We start from the raw sequence: 17,777 nt of genomic DNA on the forward strand, positions 1-17,777 counted from the left end.
TATATATAAGTATATAGCATATATACTATAGCATTATATTATATAGCATTAAGTAATGTTAATTACTACAAACATTTACTCCTACATGCATGTATACCATTAAATTTGGCCTTATAAATATTATATATCCTCATACACATGTAGATATATCTATACAGGGGTGTGGTATCTACTTTGCGGATTTTTCTCTTTCACGGGCGGTTCTGGTCCCCAGTAACTGCGATAAGCAAGGGATCACTGTACATGGATTTTTTTGCAGAGCGATGAGGAAAATGATTGGCTGAAAGTACAGGAGCCGACAAGAGGAGACTTGCAAACAACAAAAAGCAAAATAGGTGCAATTTTCGCGATGCACAAGTTTGTCATTTATGTTATCCAAATTGTAAAAGATGAAATCATTATTTGTGACAAATTTTCTGAACCACTACTTGAAAGACAATTTCCACCACACATTGTTCAAGCGCAGACCATGCTTTGCAGTCAGTTAAAAACTGAGGTCACTGACAGGTGGACTTCACATGAGCTGTAAAAAACGTAAGTGCCTGTCAGCCACATTTACACCACTCGATTTAATTTGGATCAATGGCTGTACCACTTTGAACAGTAAATCCTGATCTGGATTGTGTTCCCTCCACTGGGTGTATATTCGGGACGGTGTGAGACATACCCAGCATCACAACCGTATATACTCTGGCAATGAATAGAATAAGAAAAAGAAACACAGTATGGTACAGTGCCACATGCTCACAATCTGTAAACAACAGAACAACGTTTTTTAAAAATTCTCTCCTTTTCGTAATTCACTGCAAAAAATTGGGACGTAATTTTGAGGTTGTTGGTACCCTTTACAATTAAAATGCATAAAAAGTGCACTGGAGTCAATTGAGCCATTGAGTACGACTTGATCAAAGGGTGACTTTTGCTTCCTACTTTTAGCACAATAAAGTGATTCAGAAAAATAAAACACAGGGAAGTAATCCACACCGTTTTTATCAGTGTAACTGTTTCACATTGACCTCTCCTCCCCTGAAATGCCGAACAGATTTTAACTCGTGCTCAAAGCAGTGATCCTCATGAGACTATGATGTAATGGATAATTTATGAGTCCCCCCCCCGAGATATCTGCAGAGAAAAGGTGTTGATTCTGAGGGGAACAAGAATGATTCTGCGGAGGGGGAATCTTGATTCCGCGGATTGAAAGTTGGTTTTCTGCAAGCATTAAAAAAAAAAGACAAAAAAACAAAAAAATACCCTGAAATGACCAGTTACAAAGCAAATTCTTTGAGGAAATGATTTGCATATATATATATATATATATATGTTACAAAAAATATCAATATTCTCTTTGTCTCTCTTGGGCATATTTATTTCATAATAGGACATTTTATTTGACTTACAAAAAAAGTGCAAACCATTTCACCAAACTATGGGTTCGAGTGATATTAGAGGAAGGCTTGTCCTGAATATTGGAAACATACTACATACAGTATGATAATAAATACTAGGAATTCAGCCGCGCAGACAGTTCACTTATGATGCACTGCAATGGCGTGACGTCATCTTTAGTAGACATCTCCGTGAAATGGGGAGCTCAAAAAAGCAAATTGTTCTATCCACTCCCGCATCGCTCATCTGTAGATAGCAGATAATAAAAAGATGAACCTACACGCTGAACCATATTTACTTCTGTAAACACTGTTGCTGTGACGTTTCTTTGGTGCGTGTCACTCAGTGCCGTGCTTTGTGTACCTGCGTGTCACATCACGGATGCGTTCCGTTCACAACTCTATTTTGTCGTGTGAACGAGTCCATAATAAGAATGGATTTAACAAAGAATTCGAATTAGCTGCCGGGATGAAAACTACCATGTAAAATATTTTGCAAATAGCCCTATGTTCCACGGACTATTTGGATTTCAGCGGAGGGCTTTGAAATCAGAGGATAAATTACGCAACTGCAGAATCGCAGATTTCTTGGGGAACTAATGCATATGTAATCCACGAGACAAACGTATTTTTCTATTAGTGATCTCGAGAATCTATGGGGCCTGTTTTGGGAACAGCCTGCAGTGTAATGAGTGTGTGTGTGTGTGTGTGTGTGGGGGGGGGGGGGGTTGCGGGGGGGGGGGGGGGGGTCCTTTGGTGAGAGGGGGATGAGGTGCACTGGCAGTGAGCAGGACTATTTGGCCAAGGAGGCCCCTCTGTGTTCCTTCTCCCCTCGAGCAGCAGCCAGTGCATTCTGGGCTGTATTTCAAGAGCAATAAACCTCTCCAGCACTTTAGAGATGACATTTGGAGGTATCAGCATGCTAAGCCTGGGAGGGGTTGGCCCATCGCTATGCTGACATGACCCTGGGAGCTGCCACTGCCTCCTCTGTGCAGAGGGGATTTGTGTCAGTACCGGGCCTCAAAATACCATGGTTATGACCCGCTACCCCCACAACCTCCCGTTCTCCTGTCTACGCTTCACTTGCCACCAGACTGACTCAACAGCACACATTTGCTTTTCCTCTCCTCTAATGACCCATTTTCCTCCATCATCATCCGAGAAAGCGTCTGAGTGTATTTAGTTTAGTGATGTGGTAATCTGGAGCAGTAACCCACATAACAAGTGAAAATGTGAAAACCACAACCATTCCATCGTATCGTTCTAGTCCAGAGGTCGGCAACCTAAAATGTTTAAAGAGCCATATAGGCCAGAAAAAAAACAAAAAACAAAGATGTCTGGAGCCGCAAAAAAATAAAAGCCTTCTATAAAACTTACAATGAAGGAAACACATGCTTTATGTATGTAGGAGACTGGACTGTCTCAGAATTGTTGATGTTATTCATTCCTTTGTTGTGTGTTCACAAACGCCCCTATAGAATTTATTTTGTAATTTCCTCGCTTGATTTTTTGTTTTGGTGCATTATTTTCGCTTTTCTTAGTGTCAGTGAAGTGATCATTAATTTCCGTTTTTCGGAGGCTGTCTTTGAACGCCTCTTGAGTCGAACGAGAATAGCGAATGCACAGAGTCGGACGCAGACGTGTCTGTCGAGACTGTTAAAAGCATAAATAAAGCGTATGTTTTAAAAAAAAACCAACACCACAGCTCTCCTTTTTCGGAGCTGCATCTATACCTATTTGAGCTATATTAGCCTACTATCAAAATCTTTTTCCATTTTCAAACATTTTTATAAAGCTCAAGGGCGTCACTAGATGTCGCTAAAGAGCCGCATGCGGCTCTGGAGCTGCATGTTGCCGACCCCCGTTCTAGTCTAAGCTGAATAAGCTCCTCCATCTTTGCTCAAATCACATAGCAGGAAAATGGATTCTGCCTTATCAACCAAGATTCTTGTTATCAATGTCCAGGGGGTCAAGCTTCTTTGATTGCTTTTTGTTTACTGCTTGCTGCATGTTCATCCATTTCTTTCTCTTACACAGAGTGAGTCTGTTCTTCATTTACTCCCACAAGGCTGAAAGGCAGGGGTGATGAAGCAGCTGTTGGCTGGCATGCTAAATGCAATGCACACGCGCGCACACGCACACACGCACACACACACACACACACACACACACACACACACACACACACACACACACACACACACACACGCTTAAACAGCTTTGTATGAGACTTGGCAGGCAGTAGCGTATGGCATTGTTCATCACAACTGCTCATCAGGATGGGCCTCTGTGATGTTTTTTTTTCTCCACATATATTTCTTGCTTTCTAATGCTACGCTTGACTTGTTTCACCCAATCCCCATGTTCAAATGCCTCACAATGACAGAAATCTGTTTTTATTTATCTCTTAAAACACCTTTCCACCAAGTGCTAGTGTTCACTTTGGTTCGCCATGTCATTAAACCCTAATCAGGCTTGTGTTTCCATTGCAGTGTTGATTAGCGGGATGTGATAGCTGTGTCGGCTACATGAATAGCATATCATAGCGGTAAGACACCATGTAACTCAATAAAAAAAATGCAGCATGGGGGCAAAGTGAAAAACACCAAGGCGTAAATTTTTCATAGTCCATCCATCCATCCAATATCCGAGCCGCTTATTCTCCTGAGGGTCGCGGGCATGCTGGAGGCTATCCCAGCCGTCTTTGGGCAATAGGTGGAGTACACCCTGAACTGGTTGCCAGCCAATCGCAGTCCTTTTACTCCGCAGTTTTTAAATGTTCTTACCTTTACACATGGAAACGACAACTCTCTGTTACACAATACATAGATAGCAGTGAATCTAACTACACAACAAACCACATGACTGCAACTCGAACCCAAACAAAAGGATTTGGAAAAGTAGTACGGATTACAAAACACACCCGCAACGGCTAAGTTTCGCCATAAAAACACATTTGTACACTGGGCGCTTGATATTAATAGCCGCTGGTCTCCATGTTATAACATGGGATACTTGCAAAGAAAGGGGTCACACAAATGGATTTTTACAAACTTTTCTTTACCTTTCACACCGGTAGACGCTCCCGCCTCCCACGCTCCAAAACAATGCCAAAGGCGGCTACTGTATTAGCATCCCAAAGCCTTTCTCAGTCACTCTCGTTGTCGCACGAGGTCAATTCGCCGACAAATCAGGCATCAGCGCACATAAGTCTGTGGCAGTGCAGCTTTTGGAAAGATGATTGTTGCGTATTTCGGAGACGCAGGGGATGCCGTCCGTTGCAATGGTGTGAGTCGGGAGTCAAACAAACAACTGAGAGACTGGGGTCGCGCTGCATAGATCGCCCTTTTTGTGGCATTTGTTTCCCTTTATGCTCATTAAACTCAACTCCCAGATTCTTATTTTCGATCTGCTATTTACTACATTCGCTCCTAGACAGCTGTGTATCGCTACGCATGAACACTTCTGATTTGTCTTTTACAGCCTGTGTGCGCACTCCAACCGTCAATGACTGACGAATATTCATCTGAGGGCAGACTTGACCAGTTTCATTGGTCAACTGTGACATGTTCTGCAATTTTACTGGTCAGATGTGACAAGACTATGGGTAAATCTATTGTCACATTAAAAGCCGCAGGGTTCAAAGTATGGCTATAGTCCAGAAAATACGGTAGTGAAATTGATCCTGGTGGTTTCTACCACATGGCTTACACCTGCACAGTTAAATCCCCAAGTACCCCCATCCCACCAAGCCCTTTTCAACACAACCGCTACAGTAGTTTCCCACCGTAACATTTAAAAACCACTTAAAGTATTTCCCCCATGCGACTCAGTCGACCAATCCACAGCCTGCTTTAGCCAAAATAGCAGTTTCAAGAGTGCATGAAAAGGACATACTTTAACTGGGAGGGGAGGGTGACATGCCGAGAAGAGGTGGGGGCAGTCACATTGTCAGAGGCAAAGAATAAGGAAAGGCAAATGCAGTGCTGATGTTGGCCCTGAGCCATGTTTGTGTCACTAACAGAAGTCTCCTTGTGTAACTGCCACCCCAGCCGCAGGCCCTTGCCTGACTCGCTCTCAGTTCGCATGCAGAACAGTCAAGGGGTGAATGGCAGGAATCTCGGTAGCAAAAAAGAAAAAGGATGTGTCAAGACAGCCCTGGGCTGGAAGAAAAATCACAAGTGGTAAAGGAGGTGGCCTCGATGGAAACAACTCATTTTTGGACTTCATAACGCAGGATGATCTGTTGATGTCTTAACGTGTGTGAGGGTATTCACTGGCTATGTGTTGGGAGGCAAAGGGGAAAATTATTTGCCTCACCTTTTTAAAAATGTCTTAAATAAATAGTGGACTGCAGAATACTCCCTAACACACAGGAAGTGTTTTACAAATTTGTTCATTTCATTTTCAAGACTTTGTCCCCAATGATCGAACACATGAAATGCTTCCCGAAGAAAAAATATTGGAATTGTAAATCGGAGCATGCAGCTCAGCGATGTCATTGATGAATAAATTCATTCACAGTACAAGAAGCATGCAAGCCAAATGCAACAAAAGTTCTTGTTGAGGACTGAGCACAGAACGAGTTGGCCCAGTTTGTAGCTGTACAAGGTACGCACTTATTTATTCTTAGTTCCTAACTCATTCAAGCCAATTGAGCAAATAAACCCAACGTTGCCCAGTTTACACCCATCCAAAAGGTGCTCCCCACCCACTTCCCAGTTGCTTCTGTAGCCTGCTAACATGCACTGTTTACACATGATAACAAAATGGTGACCAAATGGGAGCTGGGGTTTGTTTGGAAGCAACACCTTTTATTCATTAAGTTCAGTGACCGTTTTGACTAAATATTAATCCCAAAGGGAATATTTTAGCGAATTTAATGATGTTAAATTACTCATTTAGTGTGAGTTGCTTTAAAAGGGACAATGTTTCCAAGTTTAGAATAATGTCACTGTCATTCGTTTTTTCTTTTATTGATGGGGGAATAAAAGTGATTAAAATGGACAATCAGATTCTTTTTTTCAGGGGGGGGGGGGTTGAGGATTTTATTTCAATATCACCCAGTCATGACATCTTATGTGTTGCAAAGAGCATCTAAAATTATAATGAAGGACAACAGGGTCTCCTCTTCTCGCATCGACACTTACATGTCGCAGTCAAGTAGCACTGTGTCAGACTTAGGCCATTATTGATTCAGGATTTCTTTGTCTTCTGATCTCATTTCAACACTAGTCTGCATATAATCTTTCAGATGAACTGACCCAAATGGCACTAAAGTTCGTTTACAATCCCACCAAGAGCCGACTCTTTCTGCTCTCTCGGTCCAATTGTTTGGTGCGCACCAGGGTTAGAATGACGTATTCACCCTTGTTCTAACAAACCACACTCATAAGAAATCGCACCCAAATTCATTTGAAAGCCCATTATGAAGAAAATGCTGAAAACAAGAGCGGCCAGCTATGTCCTCTCATCCAACATCAGTGTCTGACCTCACCAATGTTCTCCTCGATGAATAAACCACATTTCCCACTGACACACTCCAAAACTTTGTTGAAAGCCTTCCAAGGAATGTAAAACCTTCCATAGCTGGAATTTCTTTTTTTTCACATCAGGCCTTCACACCTTTGTTGTTATTGTAAAGATGCAAGCAATTCAAATTCAGGTCCTTAGCACGTGAAATGATTTTTTTTTATCGGTGCATAAGAGGCAGCCATGGGCCAGACAGCAATAATTCCTTTTTTTCACCTTTTTTTTTAAATAACCAGGACTTTTGCTTTTAACACGCAATTTCAAGCAACTGTATTGTGACAAGAACATAAAAATGTGCTGACTCGCTGCGCCAAACCAAACTGAGCAGGCCAGTGTTTGCAGAGAAAAAACACTGACACTCACAGCACAGGTTTTATAGCTCGAGACAATCCCAGGCTCATTTTTCAACAGACTGGCCAGCACTTAAAAAGCGGAATTGCTCCAAGTCTCTCGATTCCAATGGTTCCCAGCCGCACAATATCTCAAAATACGAGGTTGTTTCATTTTCGACTCACCAAAATGATGTTGAACAAGAGCACCGCTGAGTCACAAAAACATTTGCACCAACACAAATCATTGTAAAAAAATAAAAACCAAAACTACTTTTAAACAACTCAGACACTTGGATTCTTCACTCATTATCAAACCAAACTGAATTTGTTTCTCGCCGTGATACAAAGGTGCACTTACCGTCTTCGGTTTCCTGCCACACAATGCCTTCGAGATTGACACTTGTACCGGGTTCACAGGGTCCTAAGCACTCGGGTTCCGTGGATAGGGCCACATCGGATGTGTTCACTGCTACTGAACGTGTACGCACCATTATCTGTTCACATGGCGAGGCAATCTCACTGTTGCCTACTGCAGCCAAAAGATGCAGAGGGGGAGGGACTGGTGTTGAGACAGGCGATTCCATCTGCAAGGGGGGAAAAAAATTGTGTTTAGAGCAACCCATGAGAAAATGATGAACCATGATGTAAACACATCCAGAGATGATGCTTCGATATACCCAAGGAATGCCACAGTTAGCGGATGTGAAAATTGTGCATGGATGACACTGTGGTATGTAATGTGGTCAGTAATGAGGAGTTAAAGCGGCAATATCATCCAACTATAGAGCTGAAGAGCATTAAGAGGAGGCTGAGAGTGCCTTTGTAATGCAGGTTTGGTCCAATACGCCTTCCCTGACACACAGGCGAGTGTGACCCATGCCGGCAGTCATCTCGCAGAGTGATCACTCATTAAATCCCTCACTTAAAACGCTAGTTGTGGTGAGGCCGCTGGGTGCACAGGGTCAGGAATTGATTCCACCTGCTCTGACACTGTGACAGCAATGAAGAGACAGTCGGCCTACGTGGAGAAGGAAAAGGACAGGAAGGGAGGAGCGAGTCATCGGGGAGCAACTGATGGAGTGCACTGGCGCTAGTCAAGTGTGTGGGTGGAGGGAAGCGAGACAGGAAGACAAGTGGTGATTTAACAGCTAGAGTGACACGAGGCTGGGGATACATTGAGACCACTTTTTTTTTTCCAGACAGAGTAAGTGTACAACTATTTTGAGCACACGCCAATAATGAGTACCGATACTTGAATATGCGCGATCACTGTTTTTCCCCAACAATATTATTACCCATAACTTCCTGCTTCTCCAAACACACACACACACACACACACACACACACACACACACACACACACACACACACACACACAGCCAGATTTCAGAGCCAAGCCCAATGACATCTTAATGACTGTGGAACAGTTTCTGATGCATTATGTGGAGCGATGAGTTTATGAGACAAGAAATCCTGCCAGATGAGAGCTCTGTGGCGCTGGTCCACCAAATAAGATTCACCCCAAGATATCTTTCTTGAAAATAAGGAGAACAAATACATTTTGCTATACCATTAATTTTGCTCTTTATCAGAGTAGTTTGCGATCCAAGTTTGGGTTCTGAACCAGCACTACGATCCAAAACAAGGTCAGAAAGTTAACTTCTGAATGGGTTATAAAAACAAAAGAAAAGGGAGAAAAAAACGGCCTTCATCGTTGCTGCAAGGAAAAGCGGGCCAAAATACCTTCACAGAGATGTAAACGACTTATTACCAGTTATAGAAAATGCTTAATGTCAGGTGTTGCTGCTGAGGGTGGCCCAACCTGTTGTGAGGTTTAGGGGGCAAGTACTTTTTCAGACAGAGCCAAGTAATTTAGAATACGGTAGTTTCTTTTTCCTTCATAAACAAGATTACCATTACAAATCTGTATTTTTACTTGCCGCAGCTTTGCCTGATATTTAAATTCCTTATTTTTCTTTGAAGAGAGGAAAATACTTCACGGCACTGTAGTTAGTTTCCGTTCTATTATTCAATTATTTCACACAGATTTTGTTCACAGATACAGTATGATGTGATGCAAAGGACGAAAGCTAACGCAAGGATCCAAAAACTCATGCAAAATGCCAAGCGATCTTTCCCTTTTCACAAGATTTCACAAGTTCATTTTAAAAACTTCCCCAAACTGTATTGCTCGAGTGTCACACCAACATGTTCTTATTGAAACCCCAAACCATCGATCCACACTGGCAAGAGTAATATTTAACTGACTTACAAAGAGCCAGTGAAGTTTGTGTTGTTAGTGTGCAAACCACATTGTATTGGAAGAGAAACATGGGCAAGCTGTCTACATTGACTATAATTACACTATAACCTGCCCACAACGGGCCAATGTTGGCCCCATTAACTTCAGATTTATTTCGTTCATTACTCTGAAGACTCAGAAACGGATCGTGGACATTGATGTGGGCTACAAAACAATGATTTCTGAATTGTAACACATCAACTTTTTACTGGAGCAAATTGAATGAAGCAATGCTAACTAAACATGCTGAATAGCGAGGACCTGACCGATTCATCTGCCTTCTGAATATAGTGTGTGATTTTAGCCCTTCTACATTGGTATAAGAAATAAAAATAAATTAAAAAATCATGGGTAGATTTGCTGATGTGCCATGCTTGCCCCTTTCATGTACCCGAACCATTTACAATGCAGTACACATATACTCATTTCCTAAAATAAAACCACAGTAAAACTTTGACTTCTTTATGATGCGTGACATGTATCAGTTAAATACAGTCCCTTTGATGGTCCTGTTACCAATAACTCATGAATTTGGAATTGCGATGGTGAGCATGACAACTCGCGTGGAGGTATTGATTGAGATGTCACTCATTATTTTACACACAATCTAAAGTCATGGTTTGCTTGGAGGAGAAAAACAATAACACAAAATGTATAAATGTCTATAAATGTGGCACAATAAATGAACTTCAGGTAAAACAAAACAAAAACAGTCCAAAAGTACTGGAACAGCAAAGGCCTGTGTTGTTTTGTTTTTTATTTTATACTTAAGATATTTGGGTTTCAGATGAAAAGGTGACTATGAGACCAAAGTTCTGAATTGCAGCTGGGATGTCATGCTTTTTACAACTCAGGACAAAGAAACAATTGTTGGAACCCACCCAAGTGAGCACAAATATTACATGAGACGTTATTAAATGAATGCCATTCAATATTTGGTGAAATAACCAGAACTTGCAATGAGAGCATCAATCCAGCGACCCACACTGTTGCATTCTTCATTTGAAATACTTTTGCAGGCCTTTACTGTAGCCTCTTTCAATTCTTTTTTTTTTTTCCTGGTGGTTTCTCTCTTCAGTCACTTCTTCAGAAGCTCAAATGCGGGCTCTCTTGGGTTGAGGGTCAGTGATTTACTTGGCCAGTCTAAGACCTTCCACTTTTCATCATTGATGAATCAATAAAGGCTAGTGAGCCCGTTCCAGAAGCAGAAGCCATGAAAGCCCAAGCCATGACGTTTCCTCCACCATGCTTCATAGATAAGCTTGTGTTTTGGATCCTAAGCAGATCCTTTCTTTCTCTATACTTTGGCCTCTCCATCACTTTGGTCGAGGTTAATCTTCATCCCATCAGTCCATAAAACTTTGTGCCAAAACCTTTGTGGCTCACCACGACTTCAAGATCCAATCTGATTTTCAGATTCTTTTTACTGATGAATGGTTTGTATCATGTGTGTTTCTTTTCTCTCTCTGTCTTGTTCAAAGAATAGAGTTTGATATTTTCACCCCTGCCCCGTGGAGGTTGGCAGTGAGGCCACCGACTGTTGTCTTTGGGTGTTAAGTCACAGCTCTCACAACGCTTCTGTCATCAACTGCTATTGATACCCATGGCCGCCCTGTTTGATGTCTGTTGCTCAGTAACCGGTACTTTTCTTTTCAAGACATTCCATATGTTTTATTGGTTGTGCCCAATGTTTGTGTAATACCTCTGATCGATTTTTCCTCTTATCTCGACTTCAAAAGTTGTTGAGCTTCTCCCATAGATAGATCTCTGGTCTTCATGTTCACGTAACAGCAAATGCAGTTTCCATAGGTGAAACAAAGCCAAAAACAAGAACTATCTAATGATTAAGCATCCAATCGATCCAAAAGGCATCACTTGGGAAACCACAAATGCTCATCAGTCATATGTTCCAGTACTTTTGCTTCAAACAAAAGGTGCTCTGTCCTGAGTTGTTTAATCTAGATGTAAATGTCATGAAATTAACACTGGGCTTCTGAACTTTTGTCTCATATTCACCTTTTGATCTGAAACCCAAATGTCTGACAAAAACAAAGGGACTGTATATGACAAGAATTAATTTCATGATAGCTTCAATAATTCATTGCATTGTGCTATGCAATGCACTCTGGGAAACGAAGGGCTAACCCTAACCCTTATTGCCATCAATATGAAAAATAGGTCGATAATACAAGCAGAGTGAGGTTAAAGCTAGTACTGGCAAGATCCATGTTCATGGATGGCACATCACAAAAGCCAAAATATCAAAGAAGGATGTTTTGGTATTGAAAATGGGTTGAGAAATGAGAAAAATGTTTTCAATATACATGCCTTGCCTTTGATAAGAATTTATCTGCCACTCCTCACAGGTGCCCAAATGAATGGGTTAGCTGACAATTAATATCATCAAATTAATCAACAACTGTTTTGAAAAATGATTAATCATTTAGATCCATTGTCCATCTTAAAATAGTCAGGAAATGTATGAACCCATTGAAACATTAAAAAAAAAAAAAAGCTGACAGCTGTATGTACCTGACATGGTATATAATGCTTGCAAAATTTTGGCCACAATCTTTCACTATTTCACTCATGTGAAATTATAAATATGGTTAAGTATTGTTATAAAACACAATGCATACATATAACGATGGTAAGCAGTGCACTTCCCAGCATGACTTGATTCGGCGGGTGAAGATGAATTTATCCATGCTGGCGTTGGACAATGGTGGGCTGTGTGCTCAACTTCGCCACACCGATGGCTGAGAGGGAGGTGTCCCTGGCTGGCGGCTTCCTTCATTTCAAACATCGGTGTGGGGACTTAGGCCCATTGCTAGCCATTGCCCGGCGCCAGCACAGAGAAGTCCATCTCCCAAAGCAATATCAAAGTTTGCAAGCAAGTGGTTACAATATACTTACTTCATAAACTGCATTTGGGTGGCTTGGTGGCAGGCGACAGCACAAACAGGGCCGAATCCACAAAGAATGAACTGCGGCCGCTGATGGCGCTTTAAATTGCTCTTCATTTGCACCCGCAGTTTGCTACGTCTTAAAGTCGTATTCACAAAGGATAGTGGGCAATTGACATAGTAGCGCAAACGCATCCACAAAGCTTGACAGCTGAGTGCAGTTTGCACCTGTTTCCCCCCGACTGCACACATGGCAAAGTATAAATGCAGGCTTTGCACCGAGAGCACAGCGGCAGAACAATAGTAGTTAGGAAGAGACTCTTTCAGTCACAACTCAAACTGCACCTGTTTAATACTGCCTACTCAACCTGTCAATTTGATCTGCCCCCTTTTTTAAATTAAATTTATTTCTCTCATTCAATTTTTTTCGGTGTTTATATTAAACGTAATGTAACATTGCACGGTGTCCTTGAGTGCCAAGAAATGTGTCTTCAAAATAAAATGCATGAGGCTTGTATTTATCATTATTATTATAATTATTATTACAGTAATCCTTCGCCACTTCGCACTTCATGTCTTGCGGCTTCGTGGTTTGCGTTTTTTTTTTAATGTATTCATAAAAATAAAAATAAAAAAAACTACAATTGAAATGAAAAAAATACAGCCATATTGACAGCCATATTGCAGAAAGATGCGTATTTTCAGGTTGTTGTGCAACCTACATGCGGAACGACTCAAAGGCTTTGTACATGCCTTTACTCGACTGTACATGCCCATTCAAACAAGACGTGTGATTGGTTCCCGGCGTGACATCAACCAAAGACAGCGCGAGTGGATTTATCCCGTGAGCTGATCAGCTGCGCATCATCACAGCCTTACCGAGCCCCTTCCCTTGTTGTGTCTCACATACTGTATCTTTGTGTTGTGTTCGTAATCACTTTGTTTGATTCGTTAAGCTGTGTTCCAACCCATTGCCGCCGCCGAAGCAATGCGCTCGTTCCTCCACGATGATCGCAGCATCAACGGGGACACATTGCTTCAACGGCAGCGACGGGGGGCTGGTTCGCAGCCTTGACCGGGTCGGGGAACCTTATTTTGGAAGTTTCCCGACCCGGTCAGGTGTTTTTTTATTTTATTTTATTTATTTGCACACGTCACAAGGTGACGGCTCAGATGAAGGCTGAAGTGACAGCTGAAACTGTCAGCTTGGCAAGGGTTGTTTTCTTCACCACGCCCCCCCCCCCCGCCCAAAAAAAAAAGACATTTCTCTGTTAAAAAAAAAGAACCTTGAAAACAATTTCAACTAATAAGATAAAATGAACGTCACAGCACTACCCATCACGTTTTTCCTCATATTTAAAAACCTCAGCGACGGCGTCAGCGCCTCTAACAGCAGTCTCCGAGTGAGCCAAAAGTCTGTACGAGTCAGTTCTTTGCCACCAACACAAGCCCCTTCGCCTCTCTCAGGAGGCAATGTTGATGAATGTTAATTACAGTATAAAGTTTTACAAGTAAAGATTTAAGTAAATATGTGTACTGTTGTAATCTTGGTGTCAAATATTTAAAGTATAAATACTGTTTACATGTTTTAAACATGCTGTTACCCACATACATGAAAATTCCTGTGGTGAGTGGGCTTGGGGGGGCAAATCCTCCCTAGCAGTTTACAAATGTAAACTAAAATAAAACAACATAGTCAACTACAGAGAAATGGACCAATCAGGCATAAGAAATATGCCTTACAATGGTAACATGATCCGACATATGCCGTTAGCATCATTGCTAATTGCAAATGTGACTGCTCAAAAGATGACACGATAATTGCTGCTTTCATCTGGTGGCTGCCGGCTCGTGATGAGCGACTAAACTGCTAATTCACGGGTCATAATGGGCAGGCTGTGCTCACATTTTCATGCTTTCCACTTGATCACTTGGTTGCTCCTTGTTCAATTGATTCAACAGTTTTCTTGTATTGCCTTGTTTTTGATGACTTGCCATGAACAAAAGCTTCTTCCTCCATGTCGCTCGGAAGATCCCACAAGGAAAGGAACTTCTCTTGTCCAAATAGCTTCATCATCGGAAGTCACGGCAGCCCATCAGCTGCGCGTTGAGCTGTAAGTTTAGCTAATTTGTTGCTCTTACTTTCTGTTTACTGATTCTTTATTGATTCATATATATATTCTTCATTTTTTGGCAGATTCTGTTAATTTCAAACCATGAGAAGGGGGACTCCAATTGGCAAGAGTCGAGCACATTTCCGTAAATTTGCTCATGGCTTGCAGGTCTGTCTTTGTGCGGCCCGGTCGCAAATGGGCAGTAGTCCGGTACCGGTCCGTGGACTGACAATTGGGGACCCCTGATTTGTGCCACTCAAACTGTGTGTGGCTATTAGCGCTGGCGTTAGTAAATTAGACATTGTTTATTAATGAGGCTAATTTCCACAGAGGTGGGCAATTTTGCCACTAAATACAGTCAAACCTCGGTTTTTGAACGCCTCTGTCCTCGACCAAATCGATTTTCGACCAAAAATTTCGGGTTTTTCATGCCTCGGATTACGACCGAAAATCGGTTCTCGACCAAACTGAGCGCACTTGAATGCGCCACTTGACTCCTCTCGTCTTCCTTACACGAGGAAGTGACGCTTCCTCGGGTAGACGAGGAAGTGACGTGTCCTCGGGTAGACGAGGAAGTGACGTTTCCTCGTGTAGCGTTCCATTGTCAGCAGACGTGTTCAATAAAGACTTTTTTATACAAAGAGCATGGTTTCGGTTTTCCAAAAGCCTTCTGGAACCGATTATGGTCGAAAACCGAGGTATGACTGTATTAAGCATATCACCTCGTTTAAACATGCGCAAACACCACCGGCACACGGAGACGCATTCTGCTTCGTTAGTGACGGATTTCACCATCTGTGCGTGAGCTCAGCACACAGGCCTACAGTAGCTATCGGACATAATGCCATCGTTTTATGTGGTGCCCCCAAGTGTTCAAACTGAGACACTATCGTTGGATAAAGCGGTGCCTTGAGAAGATGACCAATTTGTGTTTGTAAAACCCTGGTTAATTAGTAGGTATTACGAAACGTTACTTGAAGTCCTGCTGTATTCAATTTAAATATTTGTGCGGCACCCTATTCCTTGTACTGTAAACATATACTGATTAGGACTTTCTGGCAACTGGATGTTTGTGTTTTATTTCATTTTGCTTTTTAAAATTCAGTTTGTGTGTTCTCCAGAAAATATGGATGTTTCGAATAATGGAAAAAAAGACAATCGAACGTTTCCTTTCACTTCATGTAGTTTTAAGGAAAATGCTATATTTGGAGATAAAGGACAAAAAAATAAATTTTATGAATTACATATGTTTTTAATTAATCAGCCAAATCCGTATTTTTTTTTCCGACAAAACATTGGAATTGGCATCGACCTCAAAACATCCGCATATGTTGGTCTTCAGTGCAAACTTGCAGATGACTTGCTGAAACACACACCCTTTAGTTCAGTGTAGACATGATTTGTTAACCCTTGACTTTTGAAACATTCCTGAAATAAAGGACAGACTTCCAAATGTCAAGTCTGTATCATAGGCCCTCGTTCCAATGTAATATCCCTGTTAGATACAAAACACATGTTGTTATGAATATTATTGTGATGGTTGTCACACAAGACTGCTGTCACAGGTCGGAGAGAATCATCTCTGCAACACCAGTTATTTACACATCACTGCTGAACCTTGTTTACTGGTGCTTAACATGAGGGAGACAGAACACTGTTTGTTTTCATCACTTTCTCCTGTCTGCCCATCCATCCGTCCGTCCCTCTCACTTGTTTTAAACACACATTGCCGGTCTAAATGCAGGTTGCAAAAATAAACGTGAGGTGGAGCTAAGTGGTGTCCAGCATGCAACATTATTTGTGGACTGCCACACACATTTACTTATGGTAATGACAACTGCAGATTTGCAACCTTCGTGGAGCATGTAAAAGTGCCCCCTGTTGCTTCAGTTCCCTGGGATTAACCTGCAATATACCCCAACTCCACAAAGTTAGAAAGGTGCTCCTCAAATGAAGTCAGTGATTTGCCAAAGAACAAGGGGCACGGCCGTGCTGGAGCCTATCCCGGCTGTCTTCGGGGAGTAGGCGGGCAGACACCCTGAACTGTTTGCCAGCAAATCACAGGACGCACAAAGACGAACACCCATTCGTGCTCACAATCACACCGAGGGACAATTTAAAGTCTTCCATTAACATGCCATGCATGTTTCTGGAGTGTGGGAGGAAACGGAGTACCCGGAGAAAACCTAGACAGGCACAGGGAGAACATGCAAACTCCAGACATGAAGGCCGGAGCCGGAATCGAACCCTGCACCTCTGCACTTTGAGGCATGCGCGTTAACCAGTCTAGCACTGTGCCACATTTACATACACATATATACACACACACATATGTGTGCACACACACACATATATGTACACACACACACACACACACACACACACACACACACACACACACACACGCACACCTATATATCTCAGTATAAAAAATAAATAAATAAAAAGAAATATAACATGATATCACAAATACATGGTGCCAGTACAGTAATGCTTCTGACAGAGGCACACAACCTGGCTCACGGGCCACCACTTGTAAAGACTTAATGCTGTTTTGACATGGTTTCTCATTCAATACGATGAGAAAGTGCGTCTAAGCATTGGACTAATTGTGTACGGTGCTCGGGAAACGAAGCGTAGCCTTACGATATTCATTCCATAGATGCCAAGTATAAAGACGTTTATCATGACTTTTAGTACAGTGAATAAACATGAAAGCTCCTTAAAGCCTATCTTATGAGACATCTCCTTGTCGAGGTTATATAAGGCAACTCCTGTGAAGACATCTGCAAATGCTAATAAAAGAACAAACATTAGTCAAGGGATGTATCTTCGAGCAGCAAGCAAGATGGGAAGTAAAAATGATGGGGGTGAAAATGATACATACACAGCACAAAAGACCAAAGGGCAAAATCAAGGTAAGTGGAGACCCCCAGGCTGCCCAGTTCCGATGCAGTCAATGTGACCGGTAAAACATAAAATAACTCCTACTCCTGCTACACCATGTTGGCTATCAATGTCATACAAAAGTCAATCGACTAACTAGACAAGCCCAAATAGGATTAGCTAGTAATATACTTAAGTGAGCTGAGATTCATAAATAATCATTCTATTGTAAAAAACATGATTAGCTGTGGCTGTGATTGGTCTTGTGGTTCACATAGAAGACGTTCAGGCAGCGAACACTCAACGCCCCAGTTAGAGAG

The 17,777-nt window shown here is 41.9% G+C and overlaps 1 protein-coding gene across 4 annotated transcripts in view; it reads right to left on the reverse strand.

Moving 5' to 3' along the window:
* Positions 1-17,777, reverse strand: part of znf609b (zinc finger protein 609b) — an 87,811-nt gene that overhangs the window by 18,183 nt on the left and 51,851 nt on the right. For all 4 annotated transcript variants that reach the window (XM_019886718.1, XM_019886717.1, XM_019886719.1 and 1 more), the window contains one exon: positions 7,608-7,833. In XM_019886718.1, the coding sequence (XP_019742277.1) occupies positions 7,608-7,833 (226 nt within the window). The remainder of the gene's footprint in view (positions 1-7,607; positions 7,834-17,777) is intronic.

The sequence above is a fragment of the Hippocampus comes genome, unplaced genomic scaffold (genome assembly GCF_001891065.2).
Source record: "Hippocampus comes isolate QL1 unplaced genomic scaffold, H_comes_QL1_v1.1 scaffold261, whole genome shotgun sequence".
In the NCBI taxonomy this organism is placed as follows: Eukaryota; Metazoa; Chordata; class Actinopteri; order Syngnathiformes; family Syngnathidae; genus Hippocampus; species Hippocampus comes.